The 17,150-nt window shown below is 47.1% G+C and overlaps 1 protein-coding gene across 5 annotated transcripts in view; it reads left to right on the top strand.

Moving 5' to 3' along the window:
- The first annotated feature begins 4,185 nt into the window (after window positions 1-4,185).
- LOC146339122 (uncharacterized) overlaps window positions 4,186-17,150 on the top strand; it is a 36,407-nt gene continuing 23,442 nt past the window's right edge. The window contains exons 1-4 of one of the 5 annotated variants that reach the window (XR_014784672.1): window positions 4,186-4,278; window positions 5,508-5,591; window positions 9,004-9,140; window positions 10,816-10,934. Coding sequence is in view for 1 of the 5 variants with exons in the window: in XM_084812463.1 (XP_084668589.1) it covers window positions 4,310-4,336; window positions 5,508-5,591; window positions 9,004-9,140 (248 nt within the window). In the remaining 4 variants the exon portion in view is untranslated. Of the gene's footprint in view, window positions 4,341-5,507; window positions 5,592-9,003; window positions 9,141-10,815; window positions 10,935-17,150 lie in introns of all 5 variants that reach the window. The other 4 variants (XR_014784673.1, XR_014784675.1, XR_014784674.1 and 1 more) reach the window with 4 other exon arrangements.

Raw genomic sequence — 17,150 nt, 5'->3', positions numbered from 1 at the left:
AGACAGCGCCTTCTCCCTTACCAACCTGCCCGGTCACTGAGGTCATCAGAGGGCCTGCTCCTGGTGGTTCCACATGGACCTATGTCCCGACTGCAGTACACCAGGAGAAGAGCGTTCAGTGTGGTGGCCCCCTTTCTTTAGAATTCCCTGCCCCTGGAGGTCAGGCAGGCACGCACCAACACTGCGCTGTTTTTGGTGCCTCCTGAAAACAGCACTCTTCCAGGAGGCATTTCTTAACTGACCAGTCACAGTTTCTATTGGCATTGTCTGTTTTTTTAAAAAAGTATAATTTTAATGTGGTGTTTTAATATTTTATTCTTTTACTGTTTTATCTTTTACGTTCACCACTCCGGCATTTGTTCTAGATGTGGAGTGGTATATAAATATTGCAAATAAATAAAAACAGAAATTAACAATAAAAAAAAATAAAAAACAAAATTACCAATAAAACCAGCAGCCCAAGATACTATGGGAAGGCCAGTGAAAAACAGGTAGCTGGAAATGTAAGGTAGAGTAAATGTAGCCCTATATGTATATATAGCCCTGAAAATGGGCTACAGCCCAAGTCAGAAATACCATCTCGTTTAGACTCTAACGAGTCAATTTTAACAAATCTCCATTGGAGCAAAATTAAGGAAATCTTTACAATAAATTAGATGCAAGCAGCTATATTCAGGTTCAATGTACTCAAGTGGAAGAATGACTGAGTAAATAAGAGACGCAGATTTGGTTTGGCTCAAGTTGAGTGTCTCTGCAAAAGCAAAGACTTTTCAGCAAAGCAAAGAAACAAGAAAAACCAGAGTCCCTCTCGCTCATTCCAAATGCTCTCAGCCCTTGTATGCAGTGACATAATGTGCCCTAAAGGAGTCTGTAATTAATCCAAATAATTACCACGCATGATAAAGAATCACAGCATTAACTAGCAAAGGCTAAAACTTTCACCTTGTTTACAGAGCACCTGATGTTTTCATGATTCAGAATAGTTCATTTGCAAGAGAAATAATAAAGCTACAACCCAGATGAACAATGTAAACTCTTTGACACCATTGCCAACATCTGACAGGCCAACAGGTTTTGGAGAGTAGGGACAGTAGCCTGCATGACGTATTGATTTATGTTATTGTCTGAAAATGAATTCTAGGCCTCTTTTAAGGGTGGAACCCTTTCAAGGAGGCGTAGAAGTAAAAACCATACAAAGTGGATACAGTAAAAATCAGCAAGTACATATTTAATAAAAATTCATACCACAGAGATCACCAATAAAAACAAATGGAATCGAGATTAGCAATAAAACCTGTAGCCCACAGATTATGGGAAAGTCAGCAAAAACAGGTGAGTCTTCAGAGCCTTCCTGAAGACCTGCAAAGAAGGGGCCTGACAAACTCCTGATGGAAGCCGATACCAGGGATGCGGGGCCACCACTAAGAAGGTCCTCTTGCTCATACTCACCAGCCTAACCACTTTTGGCAGCAGACAGGTGAGAAGGGCCTCTGTTGATCTCAAAGTGCAGGCAGGCTGGTACGGGAGAAGGTGGTCCTTAAATAACTTGGGCCCAACACATTTAAGGCTTTAAAGGATGAAACCAGCACTGTAAATTGGGCTTGGAAACACACTGGCAACCAGTGCAGCTGGCAAAGTATTAGTGTCATGTGAATTGACATAGTACCCAATTGTACCTATCAAATGGAAAGGGGGGGGGGTATTCCCCGGAATCTGCACTTGTGTAATAATGAACAAGGCCTGTATGAGGGGTGACCGGTGGGGCCCTGTTTACATTAATGCCCCTCTGGGGCATTCCTGGCAGTGGGGGGCGGGCAGCAACACTCCAGGGGTGGCTGGGAGCTGGCATTATAATTTCCCATAATGTCACACGTAGTGTAACCCCAGGGCATTCTGGAAAATTTAAATGGTGGCTTGCAGACTCAGTGCCTGGTGTGGGAGGCCCGGGGCAGGTGTCAGTGCTGGTAAGCTCTACAGAGGCCATGCTGATGCCAGGCCCGATAATGACACTTATTTCGTGTATTTATTTCAAACATTCATATGCTGCAGTTCCGGTGTAAGCAACCCCTCAAAGCACAGTTTACTGTAATATTGAGATCAGGTTTTTTTAAGTGGCAGATGAAACAAAGAGATTAGACTAAAGCAGCCTTCCCCACCCTGGTGCCCTCAGATGGGTTCGACTGCAGCTGCTGGCTGGGCATGATGGGAATTGCAGTCCCGCTCCCAGGAGAAAGGCTACAAGTCTCCTCCACACAGTCTCTTACCTTCCTCCCCTTGTCAACTCTTTTTCACGGTCAATACCTCTCCTGCATACCCCGAAAGGAAGATTAGGAAGAGAAAACGGACAGATAAATAAACAGACTAGGCCAGCCTTCCACAACCTGGTGCCCTCCAGCTGTTTTGAACTGCAATTCCCATCAGCCCCAGCCAGCTCGGCCGATGCTCAGGAATACTGGGAATTGTAGGCCAGAATATCTGGAGGGTAAAAAGGTAAAGGTGTCCCCAACCAGTCGTGTCCGACTCTAGGGTGCGGTGCTCATCCCCGTTTCTAAGCCGAAGAGCCAGCGCTGTCCGAAGACGCTTCCGTGGTCATGTGGCCGGCATGACTGAACACCGAGGTGCATGGAACGCTGTTACCTTTCCCGCCGAAGCGGTACCTATTTATCTACTTGCAATTTCTTGCTTTTGAACTGCTAGGTTGGCAGAAGCTGGGACTGAAGACGGGAGCTCACTCTGTCACGCAGCACTCAGGTCTCGAACTGCTGTCCTGCCAACCTTCCGGTCTGCAGCTCAGCGTCTTAACCGCTAAGCCACTGCGGCCCCATCTGGAGGGTACCAGGCTGGAAAAGTTGGACTAGATTCACAAAGATGTGGGCCTTTATTACAGAGAGTGGGTCTTTGTAGCAGTCAGTACCTCACCATCTGCAATTCCCATGTAGGAGGCAAATGTTAAGTTTCTCCAGTTAAGTTCTTCCAATTCCCCTTGGTGGGGTTTGATGATATCCCCAGCCCAGAAAGATGGAACATGAGGAAACCAATCTCTTCCTCAATCAGAAGGGCCGCTTTCTCACAAAATAGAAAACAAATTTCCATCTGATAAATCTGAGAAGGGCATGAAGCCAGAGAGATGAATAAGGAGGCTGAGGGCATAATCCACTGGCAAGAACACCTGTGTGGGTGTCCATTAAAATTATGCAACAGGGCATGATGAGGCCTAGTGAATGTGCTGGTGAGAGATGCCGCACCTTGCATATCGTGTGCCTCAGTTCCCCCTGGTGCCGTTCATCTGCAGACTCCTTAGTTTTGTTTGGAGGACAAATAATTCATCCCCTGCCCGTCTTCAAGAAGTTTAAAGAGAATGTTAAGGGATATTTCCCTGAGATCTTTCTTGCTTTTCAGCTTCATAAAAAGATGAACATTCTGTATGGGAAGGCAGGTGCTTTTTCAGAGACAAAGGGTTTGCCGTTGAATTTGCCTTGGTAATGAAGCCAGGCATAGCACAGCAACTTGCTATCCAATCCCCATTGACTTTCAAAAGCAACAAGGCTTGTTTCAAAAAGGAATAAGGCTCAAGGAGAAGTGGCAACTTCTCCTTGAGCCTTATAACTTTTTGTTTGTTTCTTTGATTTTAGGTAGCCGTTTACGCATTGCCAAAAATGTGGACAAAAGAGGACATCACTTTGGATAACATTTGTATATGCACAGTTATATGTATAGATGCAAATTTGGAAATAATAAATATAATTTAAATAGAAATACAATGCATCTCACCATAGTGGAGAAGACCAACCAGGTGTTCAGTCTGCTGCCCAGGTGCTAACTGTGGATGGGCCGCTTCAAGGTGCTGGCCCGCTCTCCCTCCTTTGAGTTCTTTGACTTTAAACCAGACTTGAACTGGGCAGGCCATCAAATAGAGGTCACCTTCAAACAGAGGACTGTCATCTGCCAGCTCTCCAAAACAGAGGAGTGTCCTCTGTAAACTAGGAAACCTGACCACCCTATTTGAGACAGAGGGAAAGCTACATCTCAACAGAGTGGAGGGTATGTAACTTGGACTGTTTACAAATGGCAGGAAAGGTCTGTTTGCTCAAATGAAAATAAAGGTCAAGGCAGAGGCCCAGTTACTCTTTGTTAATCAGTAATTGAAACTTCAATATAATGCAAGTTTATAGATTCTGCCTGCCCACCACCGTCATCACCAGACTGAGGTGCCTGGCTGTACCCTCACCCTTTTCTCTTTCTCACCCCCTGAATGGGTCCAATTGAAATGCACAGAGGGTGAGTGAAATGAAAGGTTGAGGGCCGTAATATGCTGTCTGCTTTACTTTGGGACCCAGTAGGTACTACTCAAGTTAAAGTTTACAGAAGATGACGTTGGTGGTCTGTTTTCTAAAATGTTTGTTTTACAGGAAATAGTTGCCAGTTTTACCATGCTTGGAACAGGAGTAATTCTCTCTCTCCCTCATTTTCTCTTTCAGTCACAACCGTTTTGCTTAAAGCAACCAAAATCAGGAGTCAACTGAAGGCTAGACTTGGTCTGATGGTGGCAACGATGTTAAATTAGTTGTGCATCTGCCCCATTCAGACACATGAGTAGAGAGGGGAGGGGAGGGGAGGGGAGGGGAGGGGGAGACTGATTTTAAGCCCCAAAGGGGTTCAGGAATGATGGGACTAGACATGGACGGACTCACCCAAATCTGCCTTGTGTGCCGCACGCCAGACCCCTGCTGGCTGCCTGCCCCTGCTTGCCGTGTGCAGTGAGCTGCCAGGTGGTCTGCGGTTCAGTGGCACGTGGCCACCCAATCCCTCAGTGGGCCGCTATTTTGCATAAAAAATATGGCTTGTTCTCTTACGTAAAGGGCCTTTTATGCAAATGGCGGCCATAAAGCGGGCATTTACTCAAGATTACAGGTATAAACGGTCCATGCAAAATGGCAGCTTGGCAGATCAGCAGGGGCTGTTCCACTTGCCCAGGAGTCTGAGCAGGGGGGAGTCCATCAGACTCCATCCCATTCTTGGACTCCCGCAGCATCCCTAGATGGGATTTGAACCCTTCTCTGCCTAGGTATGTATGGATTTTGTAAAATCTATTCTGTGTTTTGAGAACAGTCAGTTCTTTCATTCTGTCATCCGCTCATTGACGGAATTGGATTTTTCTCAATTTCCTGAACTTGTGTTCGAGTTGGAAAGTATGCACATGTGGAAATCGGCACTTCTGAAAATGAGCATTTGTGGAAATACACAAATCCCCCCCCCCCAAAATCGCATTTTCAGTCACTGTTTTTTTCCGTGTGTGGTCTTTTTTTGGTATTTTTGTATGACTAAATTTGTGTAGAATTCTGTAAAGTAAAAAAAAAACAGTCCATAAGTCTGCACAACTCAGAAAAAGCTGGCCTGCTGTGGAATCTGCAGGTTGGATTCACAGAAATCCGAATTCATTTGAATCTGTTGCAGATTCCTCCAACATCTCTATTCCTGCCTTAACTTCTCCAATTCTATCATTTCAGGCACACACACACCCCAGCCCAGCTCTAACATTGGGAATGAGCCAGGCTGAGAGAAAAGTGCTTGAAGTAATGGACCGTGCGGAGGTAAGGAAGGGGAGGGTTCCATTGCCCTCAGCCACGCTCCTCCTTTTGAGGTAAAAATTAGGTTGCTTCCTCCACTTCCACATAGACATACCTTATCTGTAAAGGGAACAGGCAGGCAATTAAACAAACATGGCCACCAACGTCAATTTCATTGACGTCATCATGGGTCAGCCACAGGCAACTGCATCACCTATGAACTTGACCCACTGCCTGTGGTTAAAATTCAAACCTAGACATTCGAGATCCCCACTTCTGTGAGGTCTCTGGACAATTGCCCCAGAGGGGTGCTGGCACAAGTGGCAGCCGTGGTGAAGCGTAGCAATGCATATCTTATTTTTAGTGCAGGGCACTTGGTAGAATTTGTGAGCATGCAAAAAAATCAGTCTCAAACCAGTCCATTTTGCCTTGATAAAATGGTCTCTGCTCCATCTCTGGTGTCTCACAGACTGACACCATCTTGTCCGTGTAACAACAACCACCTTTTTATTCAGCTTTCCGGTACCTTCTTTACAACGTGTAGTGCTCTTTATTGCCCCCTCTGGTAGCCTGAGAAAATGCACCTTTGACTATTTCTATATATTCCATCCCCCTCTTTTAAAACAGACTACCCCTTATTTCTTATCTGAAATAAATAATACCATTTAACTGACTCTCTCACACTGGCACATAATCCTTCTAAATCTTTGGCTTTAACTGTTGACCATATCTGGAATACTGTCTTTGATCTGCTTCTGCTCATTTCAGAAAGACTCTGCTTCTGATCCTTGAGCATCTTTCTCAGCCATAATTTGTTGTATCTTCCCCTCTGTCTTCTGATTCCTTTGGTACATTCATCAGTTCAGATTGTGTAATAGATTGTTGTGGCACTTGGAGTTTTTCTTGGACTCTATCTCCAAGATAAATGATCTCTTATGGAGATAATGTATGCAATGTTCCTTTGGTTGTTCTCTTCCAACATACCTCAGTTGTCTTCTGTTTCTCCTGTACTCCTTTCGTTTCTTTGTCCGCACTATGTATGAAAGTGGTTTCCCTGTGACACCTGTTACTACTGCTGGTTCCCAATGTCCATCTTGTTGTTGAACCCTTACAGAATTTCCTACCTTCAGTGGTTTGAGTAAATTTGCACCTCTGTCATAATATATTTTCTGTTTGAGCCTTGAGTTTATTATGTTTTCCTGATCTCATCTCCCTTTTGAATGCTTGCTGAAAGTTGTCTAGTCATACTTGGAAGACTGGATTTTAATCTTCTGCTCATTAACAGCTGGGCTGGAAATGCACCTCCCACTATTGGTGTGATTCTGTAGCTTCATAAGTTTAAGAGAGGAATCCTGTGCCCCCTAGACAGTATCTGGGGGACATAGGATTCCTTGGTTTCCTGGATAGCCAGGAAACCATGCTTCCCCCTTGTAGCTGGCGTGGAGAGAACAGAGCACAGAGCTCAGAGACAAGGGAAAGGGGGCATTCCTGGGGGCAGAGAGGGGAGGAGACCAGGGTGGCTGGCTTATGCCTTTTCCTATTGCGGCCCCAGCCTCCTTCCCTCCCCCTCCTGAAGCCTCTGCTAGATGGGCAAAACTGCCCATCTAGCTTAAATGCCGTGCGGGAGGCATGAGGCACCTCCCTCTCTACAAGTACCCAGGGCGCAACCCATAGGACTGCATCCTAAGTATACTTAAGGCGCAATCCTATGCAAGTTTAGGCGGAGAAAAGTCCTACAACTCCCAGCATGCCCCAGCCAGTTTTTTTGTCTAAACATGCATAGGATTGCACACTTAATCAAGTATGCATCCTGATTGGTCTGTTTTGCTTTTTAATCATGCTTTGCATAATTTGTACATGCTTTTCTGCTAGGCTGTTTGACTCTGGGTAGCATGGGCTTGTGAGTCTCTAGAAATAGTTACTACCAACACACAGCAAATGTAGCTGAGGGGAACAAGTTCCTCCACAAGTGTTATGTACATTATTTCCCATTAAAGGACTGAAGACACTCCGTTACTCAACTCTGACCTGGTTTGCACGACATGACAACCCACCATGGGTGATCACCCATGGAGAGTTGTCGTGACATCTGAGCCTGGTGGCTCACATTTTTAAAAATCTGCAGAAAACAAAAACAAAACAAAACAAAAAATCCCACCAATGTGCATTTAAAAAAATACAGGGAAAATCTATTTAAAAGATCTGCATGTAGCCAGAATGGAACTGATTTGAAGGTGAGAAAAGGAGGAAGTCCATGGAAATGGACCTGACAGATCTGACCCTCCATAGTCAAACCCAGGGACTTCCCCCGCTCTTGATTTTGATTTTGATCTTGATTCATACTGGTAGAATCGGTGTGTGGGGAGCATCCGGCTGTGGAACTTCCTCAGAAGCACCATTTAAGGCGCACAAGGAGAAAACCCCTCACAACCCATATTTCAGACCACATGTTGATCCGTGCATGCCAAACAAAGGCACAAATCCCTTCGCTTTAAAAAAAGAAAAGAAGTTATTTTCTGACCCAAGTTATAACAACATAATTGCATTTCTTAGCAGATTTTAAAAAGCAATCACAACAAATATTCATAATGCACTGTTTCGTGCCACTTAATATTAAATATATTCAACTGCGGAATGGTGCAGTGTGTGTGTGTCCCACCATCACCACTCTAAAAACAGTGCCTTCAATGCAGAGGTGGGCAGAAGGACGATCTACAGATATTTTGGACTTCAACTCCCAGAAGCCCCTGACAGCATGGCCAAGGGTCAGGAATGTGAATGTTGGGAACTGAAGTCCAAACATCTGGAGGTCTACTTCCGGCCCACCCCTGCTTTGTGGTTCCTAAGCACTAATATTCCCAAACACTGTGCCATGGACCTAACTGTGAAGAGAATCACAGACGCTTCTAGGTTTATCCTGGAATTCTCCACCCTTTATGGGGGGCATGGGGCAGGGACAGCTATCACAGTGAAAAAGGCCTCGTGATTACATTGGTATCGCCCTCTTCCTTCAAGGCAATGGTACAGCTAGGGCTGAACTGCGAGGCCGAAGTCCAGGGGTCTGCAGCCTGGTGGGGACCCAAATGAGCACCCAGGGACCAGCATGTGATGGAGGCAATAGCAAACTGGTCCAGTGTCAGCAGCACCAGGGAGGATGCAGCTCACCGCAGCATCCTTCCTCTCTTATTTAAAACAAAAGTAAACACTGTATAGAGAGCAGGGGGCCAGCCAGCTACATACGTGTTTAGAGATGCTATTAGTAGTTGCAGCTTTAGAATATATTATCCTTTTCTACAACAACGTGTTGCTTCTTTTCAAGAAAATGTATTTAGCAACAGAAGCGAACACCACTTTATTCCTGTCGGCATGATTTCAGTGAGTTTAAAACACAAAGCTGCACGTGCCCAAAGTATTACTTCCTCTCTTTTCCAATCAGCTTTGGCAAGCGGTTATTTTGCTCTACCGTATCAAGAATATGGAAGCAGTTGCAAAGCGTGGAATGGGGGTGAGGAGGGAGGCAGAAACGTCAATAGTGTGCTTCACAACTGAGGACCATCTAAAGCCCCAAACCAGGTAAGACCATTACGTCCAGGGTCTAAAATTACCTAGCTGAACCACCACTTCAAGGATGGCATGCACTTTGGGGGGCAGGATGGGGGTAATTTCCATGCACGCTGCAGGAGGGTAATGGGTTATAAGCATCCTCACCCCCTTCCCTCTTCTATTCCCAAGGCAGGGGTGTTGACTCTTTTAGCCCGAGGGCCAAATTCCATTTCAGAGAAGTTCTTGGGGGCCGCAGACAAAAGGGGCAGAGCCAACATACCAAAAATTAATACCAGCCTATTTTAGCTTAAAGCTCTTACAGCCAGGGAATAAAGCTTAGGAGGGGCATTTCAAACTTTTAGGATCGGGGGGAACCATGCAAAATCTGGGAAAGGGGGAAGTCCAGGGGAAGGAGGGTGCCTTGGGCTCCTTGTGGGGAAAGGTGGATATAAATCCATTGTTGTTGTTGTTGCTGTTGTCATCTGATGAACATGGAAGGGATGGATTGGGACCCCAAGAAGGCCAGATTCACCTCATGGGCCTGAGATGCTACACCCCTGTTCCAAAGGCTGCTTGTCATTAGAAGAGAAGAAGAAACTGTCAGGGGGGAAGAGCCCTGGCATTCTGTTTCACATCTTGTTTGGTCCTGAGTGCTCTGGCAGAGGATGACATTTAAATTCAGAGAAATACATTTGCGACATCACTTTAAGAGATGTGCAACAGAATCCCATCCCTGCTCAAGCTCAATTGCAGAGGATTATCCTTTCTTTGGCAGCCACAGTGCTAATCGGTTGTGTCGTGTTTATTGTGCTGGACTGTCGTGCGAACATGGTGGATTTGGTCTTTGTGCCAATTTTCTGCAGCAGAATCAAGAGCAACCTGTTATTTCAAATTGCCTCCAGCAATCTCAGCTACCTCACCTAACCTCTTTTGCTGCCAACTTTTCCATGGCTTGTTTTTCCCTACGAGATGTGTCCTGTTTTAAGCCAGGGCGTTCCTTTGTCTGGGCCTGACAGCAGCACCTATTACTGGGCCTTTTTGATGCTCCACCTGCTTCATATTATACTTATGTGTCAGTAGAGTGATCGCCTGAAGACCCAATTTAGCCTGAAGATCCAACTAGAGCATTGGGGCACTGGCCAGGCTGTGGTCCGTGACTTAGCCCCGATGCTCCAGTGGTTTCAGGGAAACTTGAAGATCCGTTATGAAGGACAAGATTTCCTGGAATGACACTCGCCCACCCCCCGTCAGCCTTTTCCCTGCTTCCCTAGCTTTCTATGCACAGGAAGTTTTTTTTTAACATAGCAGAGCATTAAAAGGCGCAGTTCCCTTCCCTACAATTAACGTTCTGAAAGTGTTCTTAATTTTCACTTTGATCAGTTACAATGACCTTGAACCTGTTCAGAACATTGTTTGTTTTGCTCTAACGCTGACTCTGACTGGCTCCAGTAAATGTCACAAGGTGTGGACAATAGTGCATAGATACATGGATATAAGTTTCCATAAATTTCCTCCAGAATAATCTAGAATTTAGCCTCGTCCCCCCCACCTCATGGTAATGGGGTTGCAGCCTGCCCCCCCCCCGCCCCACTCTTACCAGATCTCCAGGCCCTCAGTGAAGTGTGTTTCCCACTCTCCATGCTTGGGCAGTGGCTTGAGTATTTCTTCCTCTGTGTGTATTGTGCGTGCATATTTTTACTTCCAGGGAGCTTACGGCAGCTGCATTCTACGAAACCGGGGGCACTTCCACACAGCCGGCTCCTAGCACGATCAGAAGGCCTTGTGCAACAATTCCATCTTTTCTTGCTTAGCGGGTTTTCTGTGGTAAGAACGCAGACAGAAGAAGCGATGGGAAAACATGTGAGAGCTCTGAGGATGTCTGGAACCCCCACAACTTTCTGTGAATGAGGCCGGGTGATGGTAGGGGTGTATGGAATACTCACCCCGTTCCGGTCTGGGTGTGTGCGGTGGGGGGGCGATCTGTCCCTCCCCCGGGAATCCTGCCCGGCCGGTTCTTCTCCGCAGCGAGTCTGCAGAGCTGCTGGCCAGGGCCGCCTGCAGCCGGACTTCCGTCCGCTGCTAGGCTGCGGTCGCAAATGGCGTCCGGCATAGGGGACGCCATTTACATCCCTGCCCTTGGCTGTGATTGGCTACGTAAATATTTACGTAGCCTATCACAGCAAAGAGCAGGGACGCAAATGGCGTCCACTATACCAGACGCCATTTTGTTCCTCAGCCCGGCAGCGGATGGCTGCGGAACGAAGACGACGACCCGGACCAGCCGCCGGGTAGGGGGGATCTTGGGGGGTGGCGGGGGGGGTAGTCCATTCTGCCACGGACTCTGGGGGGCTGGATTCTAAAGAATCCGGCCTCATTGGAGTCCATGGCGGATTTCTCTGCCATCCCTAGGTGATGGTGCTAAAAAAGCCTCATCTGGAAGCACCTCCGGTGTGGCACAGTGGCAGAGAGACTGAGATGCAAACAAGATCCCCTCCCTGGCTCAAATCACACCTTTGCCATGTACTCGCTCAGTGGCCTTGGGCAGGCCCCCCCCTCTGAGTTTAGGCCCCTTCCTCCGCAGTAGGGAGTTCATAATGCTGACTGGCCTTGTAAGATTGTCGTAAAGCACAGGTACAGAACCTTAGGCCATGGGGCCGAGTCTAGCCCTCCTGGGGTTCTAATCCAGCCCTCAAGGGTTCCCCAGATAGCCACACCCCTTCCCCTTTCCCTCGACCAACAATCATTTGGTGGTTTCCCAGGTTTTGTGCAGAGGCTGAAAGGTCTTTCCGAGGGCTCGTAAGAGCTTTAAGCTAAAGTACGTTGGCGCTTTTAGCCCCGCCCCTTTTGCCTTTGGCCCCGCCCTTTTGCCTTCAGCCCCGCCCATCACTGGAATGTGGCACCCGAGAGATCCTCTGAAATAGTATTTGGAACTCAGGCTGAAAGAGGTTCAACACCCGTGGGTTACAGGATTGCATTGCTGCAAGGAGATAAAGGTGGTGTGGCATGGTTTGAACATTCTGCATGCTACACATATTTAAAAAGTGATAATTCATTTCCACCTCCTTCTGCTCCATGTGTAAGTCCAGACAGTGGTTCTACTAGGACTGGGCCGGGCAACTTCGGACTATGCTGGCTCACCATTGGCTATGTTGATGATGGGAGTTGCAGTCCAACAACATCTGGAGGGCACCAGGTTGGGGAAGGCCGGACTAAAAATTAGGGGAGAGGCTGTGGCTCAGTGAGGAAGAGCCCCTGCTTTGCATGCCGAAGGTCCCAGATTCAATTCCTAGCACCCCCAGGTTGGGCTGGGGAAAGAATCCTGCCTGAAACTCTGGAGAGCTGCTGCCAGTCAGTGTCGGCAGTACTGGGCCAGATGGCCCAAGCGTCTGACTCAGCATAAGGCAGCTTCTGATGTTCCCGTGCTTCCTAAAAATGCAGATCTTGAGCCAGATGATGATGATGATGATGATGAAGAAGAAGAAGAAGAAGAAGAATTGCACATTTGTTGCAGCAGATATAGAGCAGACATCTGTCATCAAGGAAACACTTCTGTTGTAGGGAAATTGCTTTTTTCCCCAACAACATTCCACCTCCACCACGTTACTAGTAGTGCTCAGTGGGCATGTCCATCAGGGTCAGGAACAGGGTGAGCAGTTGAGTGCTGAGGACAGGAGGCAAGGGAGGGGTCTGTTTATCTTTTTTATAGAGAGCATTTATGGGTCACATCTCTGAAATGCGCCCAAAGCCACTTATGGCCTAAAAACAACAGTAGTAGCAACCAACAAAAGCAATACCATAAACAAGCAACTACTAACATTTCTAAATTAAAAAGCCACACAATGACGGTAAAACAATCACAGTAAACATTACAAACATCCAGTCGAATCGATCTACATAAAACAGCAGGGAATTCCCATCCTCCAAACAAGCCTGGCATATAAAAAGCCTGATCTATAAAAATTAAACACCCTTATCTTCATCGATGCTAGAAAGAAAGCAGAAAGGTAGCCTGCGAGGCCTCTTGTCACCATCATACTATCTCCCCTCCCCGCTCTGAAGAAAGTTCATCAGCACAACATCTGAGACGGATTCTTCCTCTGCAAACCAGGATGGAACTTCCTGCCTTTGTTTCCCTTGGGGTTGCTTCTGCGGGAACTCCAGCTTTAACCACTACCACAGGAAGTCTACACACCAGGGTGGGGAAACTTTCTTCTGTCGAGGGCTGTGTTCCCCCGAGGGTAATTGGTCAGGGGGCGTACGCTGGCAGTGGGTGGAGTTGGAGTCAGAAGTGGGTGTGGCCAAAGCCCAAAATGGGCAGGGCCAGCCCTTCTTTCTATTTCTGTCACCGTCTTTTCTCACTCTGCCCTCTCCCTCCCTCCCTCCCTCTTTCTCGGCATAGCAGGGAAGACTCACCAGCAGCCACTGAGATCTTGGCTACTCAGGCTGCTGTCCAGGCGCTGCTAGGAGTAGAAATTGCTAGGCAATTTCAAGGCCCCGGCCTGCCCTCCATTAATCTGGTTCTCTGTCTTTAAACTGGACTTGGGTTGAGCAGCTCTTCGAACAGAGGATATCTTCAAACAGAAGGCAGTGCTTTGGCAGCCCTTCAAATAAAGGCCTGGACTGCAAGGAGGTCAAATCAGTCCATCCTAAAGGAAATCAACCCTGACTGCTCATTGGAAGGACAGATACTGGAGCTGAAGCTCAAATATTTTGGCCACCTAATGCGAAAACTCCCTGGAAAAGACCCTGATGCTGGGAAAGGTTGAAGGGAAAAGGAGAAAGGGACGGCAGAGGATGAGATGGCTAGATAGCATCACCGATGCAGTGAATATGAACTTGAGCACACTCCGGGAGAGAGCGCAGGACAGGAAGGCCTGGTGTGCTATGGTCCATGGGGTCACGAAGAGTTGGACACGACTGAACGACTGAACAACAACAACAACAACAACTTTGTAAAAAAGGACACATGGCCACCCTAGTTCAGAAACCACAGAACACCGGTTCCTGGGCCAGTGGTATCAGGGTCAGTTTTGAAGTGCAAGTGCTCACTATGAAATCCAACATGTTGGACTCCACCCCCAGGGAGAGTCCAAAATTGCAGGCAGCTGTGTTGATCCATACCTACAGAACAGTTCTAGCCATCCCCCCCTCCCCCAGGAGCAGGTCTTTTGCAAAGCTGTTGGGTCTTCATAACTGCCCATTCAAGACCAAGCCATCCCAAAATACTTTGTGGGGATAGCTCACAACAATGTACTGTTGCTGGGGAAATCCATATTCCTCACAGCAACTGTAAAGATTGCAGCTAAGCTCAGAGGGAACAGGGAAGCCTGAGCGGGTTGACAGATGACACCATCCCGGGATGTCCTGGCTCCACTATGCCACTGGCTAGGGGGTGGGCAGGCTGGCAACAGTAGAAGGATGCAACTGCCTTCGGGCAGCTGCTTCTGGGCTTCCCAAAGTCATCTGGTTGTCCTCTGAGAAGCAGGACACTGGTGTAGATGGCTGACTCTCATCCTTTCAGAGCACGATCTGCCCCATGGGGCTTATTTGCACCAGCACTCTTCTGGTTTCAGAATTCATTTCACGTTCTTCATCCCACTTGGTCCTGTTTACTCAGACGTCCTCTTCCTAAAAGTCCAAGCACTGCATTTTAAAAACATAAAATGCAGAATGAATTTCAGTCCTGCACCCATTACCCAGCTGTAATGTTGCAGATGATGATGATAATGCTGATGACAATGAAAGACAGAAACTTTGATGGCAAAGGAAAAGGGAGAGACACAATGGTCAGGAAGAACCATAAAGCATGATTGCACATGCTCCAATTGTACAACATTCTTGCCATTCTTTCAAGAGGCACCTCTTTTTTCTTTTCTTTTTTTGCAAGAAACCCAAAAAGTGGAATGAAAACAGTGATGGATGGTTCCAGCATGTGGTGAAAACGTTGTGCCTTTTCTTTGTTGTATGAAGTTGCCATCCAGTGCAGCCCCCATATAGCAAGCACTGCAGTAGTCTAGCCTCAAAGGCATGGCTCAGGGCTCCAATACCTCAAGGATGGCCTTTTCCCACATAAGGCTACCCAGTCCCTGAGGTTGGCTTTAGAGGCCTTTCTCTGTGGGCCCTGAGAGAGGCTCAGGGGCAGGGGGCAGTTCGAGACAGGGCATTTTTCTCTAATAGCCCTGTGATTATGGGATGCTCTCCCCAAGGAGGCTTGCCAGGCACCAACACTGTCATCATTTAGCCATCAGGCAACATACTTATTTTCCCAGGCATTTGGACACTAGTTACGGCCCAGCTGTAGGCTGCTTTCACAGTGTTCATTCTGGGGTGTGTGGTGTGTGTTGGAGAGAGATTGTGTGCATTGTGGCTGAACACTTTTCATATTGCATAGATTTTAGATTATGTTTTATGGGGTTTATTGATAGGATTTATTTATATTTGAATTATTGTGCTGATGATGGTTTATATTGATTTTGGGTTTTTTCTGTTATATTAATTATGGATTTCTGTATTTATGTGTGTAAGTTGCTCCAAGACTGCTTTTTTGTGTTGAGAAGTGATACATACGTTTAAGGGAGGGAGCATAGCTCAGTGGTACAGCTTTGCATACAGACATTCCTAGGCTGAACCCACAATATCTCCGGGTAGAGTTAGGAATAATTCTGCCAGAAATCCCTGGAGTGCTGCTGCCAGAGCATGTCAACGATACTGTGCTAGATGGACCAATGGTCTGAGTCAGTATAAGGCAGCTTCCAATGTTCCTATAAATTATTATTATTATTATTATTATTAATTTGTGAAGGAGTGATCTTGCGGCAAGCGTGACAGAGGTAGTCGCTTCTCTTTCCTCAACCTGTGAAAGAACATGGAAGACAAGGGCTATTGTCAGTTGTATGCCAAGGTAGATAGGTCAATGAAAACATTTGTCAAAATAGACATTTACACAATGGATAAGAACATAAGAAAAACCCTGCTGGATCAGATCAAAGGCCTATCTAGTCTGGCATTCTGTTCCCACAGTGGCCTACAAGCTCATAGAATCATAGTAGGGTTGGAAGGGGCCTATAAGACCCTGTGGGAAGCCCGTAAGTAAGACATGAGGGCAGCAGCACTCTCCTGCCCATGCTCCCCAGCAACTGGTATACAGAAGCATGTCTGGAAGTAGTTCATAGCTACCATGGCTAGAAACCATTCATAGCCTTATCCTCCATGAATGTGTCCAACCTCATTTTAAAGCCATCTAAGCTAATGACAGTCACCACATCTTGTGGTAGCAAATTCCATAGCTGAACTGTGTGCTGTCTGAAGAAGTCCTTCCTTTTGTTTCTCAGTTGCATCTTCTGCCATTGGGTTCTTGTGTTACATGAAAGGAGGAAACCCTTCTCCTTCTCCACTGACTCCACTAGAAACTGGGCTAAACTAGGGTCCCATCTACATGGGGCTTTTACTCCGGTTCTACTCCACCCCAAATTGATAGTGTCAGAGGATGCATGGTGCTTTCCGTAGCTAGCCCGGCATTTCTTGCCCTAAATCCGGGTTTTTTTCAAACTCATTTTGTGTCAGATTTTTCTGTCACACAGGCATCAGCGCTGTTCAGGAGAGCGTGTGGCCTCAGCTGGCTTTGGCAAGGGCTGGTGGAAGTGGCGCTGATTGGCAGAAGGGAAAGTAGCATGGAGCATGGGCGTGGGGAGAGCAGAGGGGTAAACATGTCTACCCGAAAGTAACTCATTGCCTTCAGTTCCACTTTGTCAGCCCTGCTGTTTTAAAACTGTGCAGCTACAAAGGAGCACAGCTGAGAAACGCTGGCTCAGTTGCTGCCTCTCACTTTGAATAGGCATTGGGCTGTGGGGTGGGGGGAGCCAGCCCTGCATTTTTGAAGCTGTGCAGCTACGAAGGAGCACATAGGGATGGACGAAAGTCACTTACCTGTCCTCGAAGCTATTCGCGGTGGGGGGGAGGCGCTTCGCTGCTCCCCCCGCGAAGTTCAGGCCGGGGGGGGGAGGCTTCCCGCCTCGCCCGGCCGAAATTCAGGCCGGGGGG

The sequence above is a fragment of the Heloderma suspectum genome, chromosome 8, assembly GCF_057233095.1.
Source record: "Heloderma suspectum isolate Gila_16-S chromosome 8, 16-S_ref, whole genome shotgun sequence".
Taxonomy (NCBI): domain Eukaryota; kingdom Metazoa; phylum Chordata; class Lepidosauria; order Squamata; family Helodermatidae; genus Heloderma; species Heloderma suspectum.
Note: the sequence above shows the minus strand (reverse complement) of the source record. Positions and strands in the feature narration are given on the sequence as shown.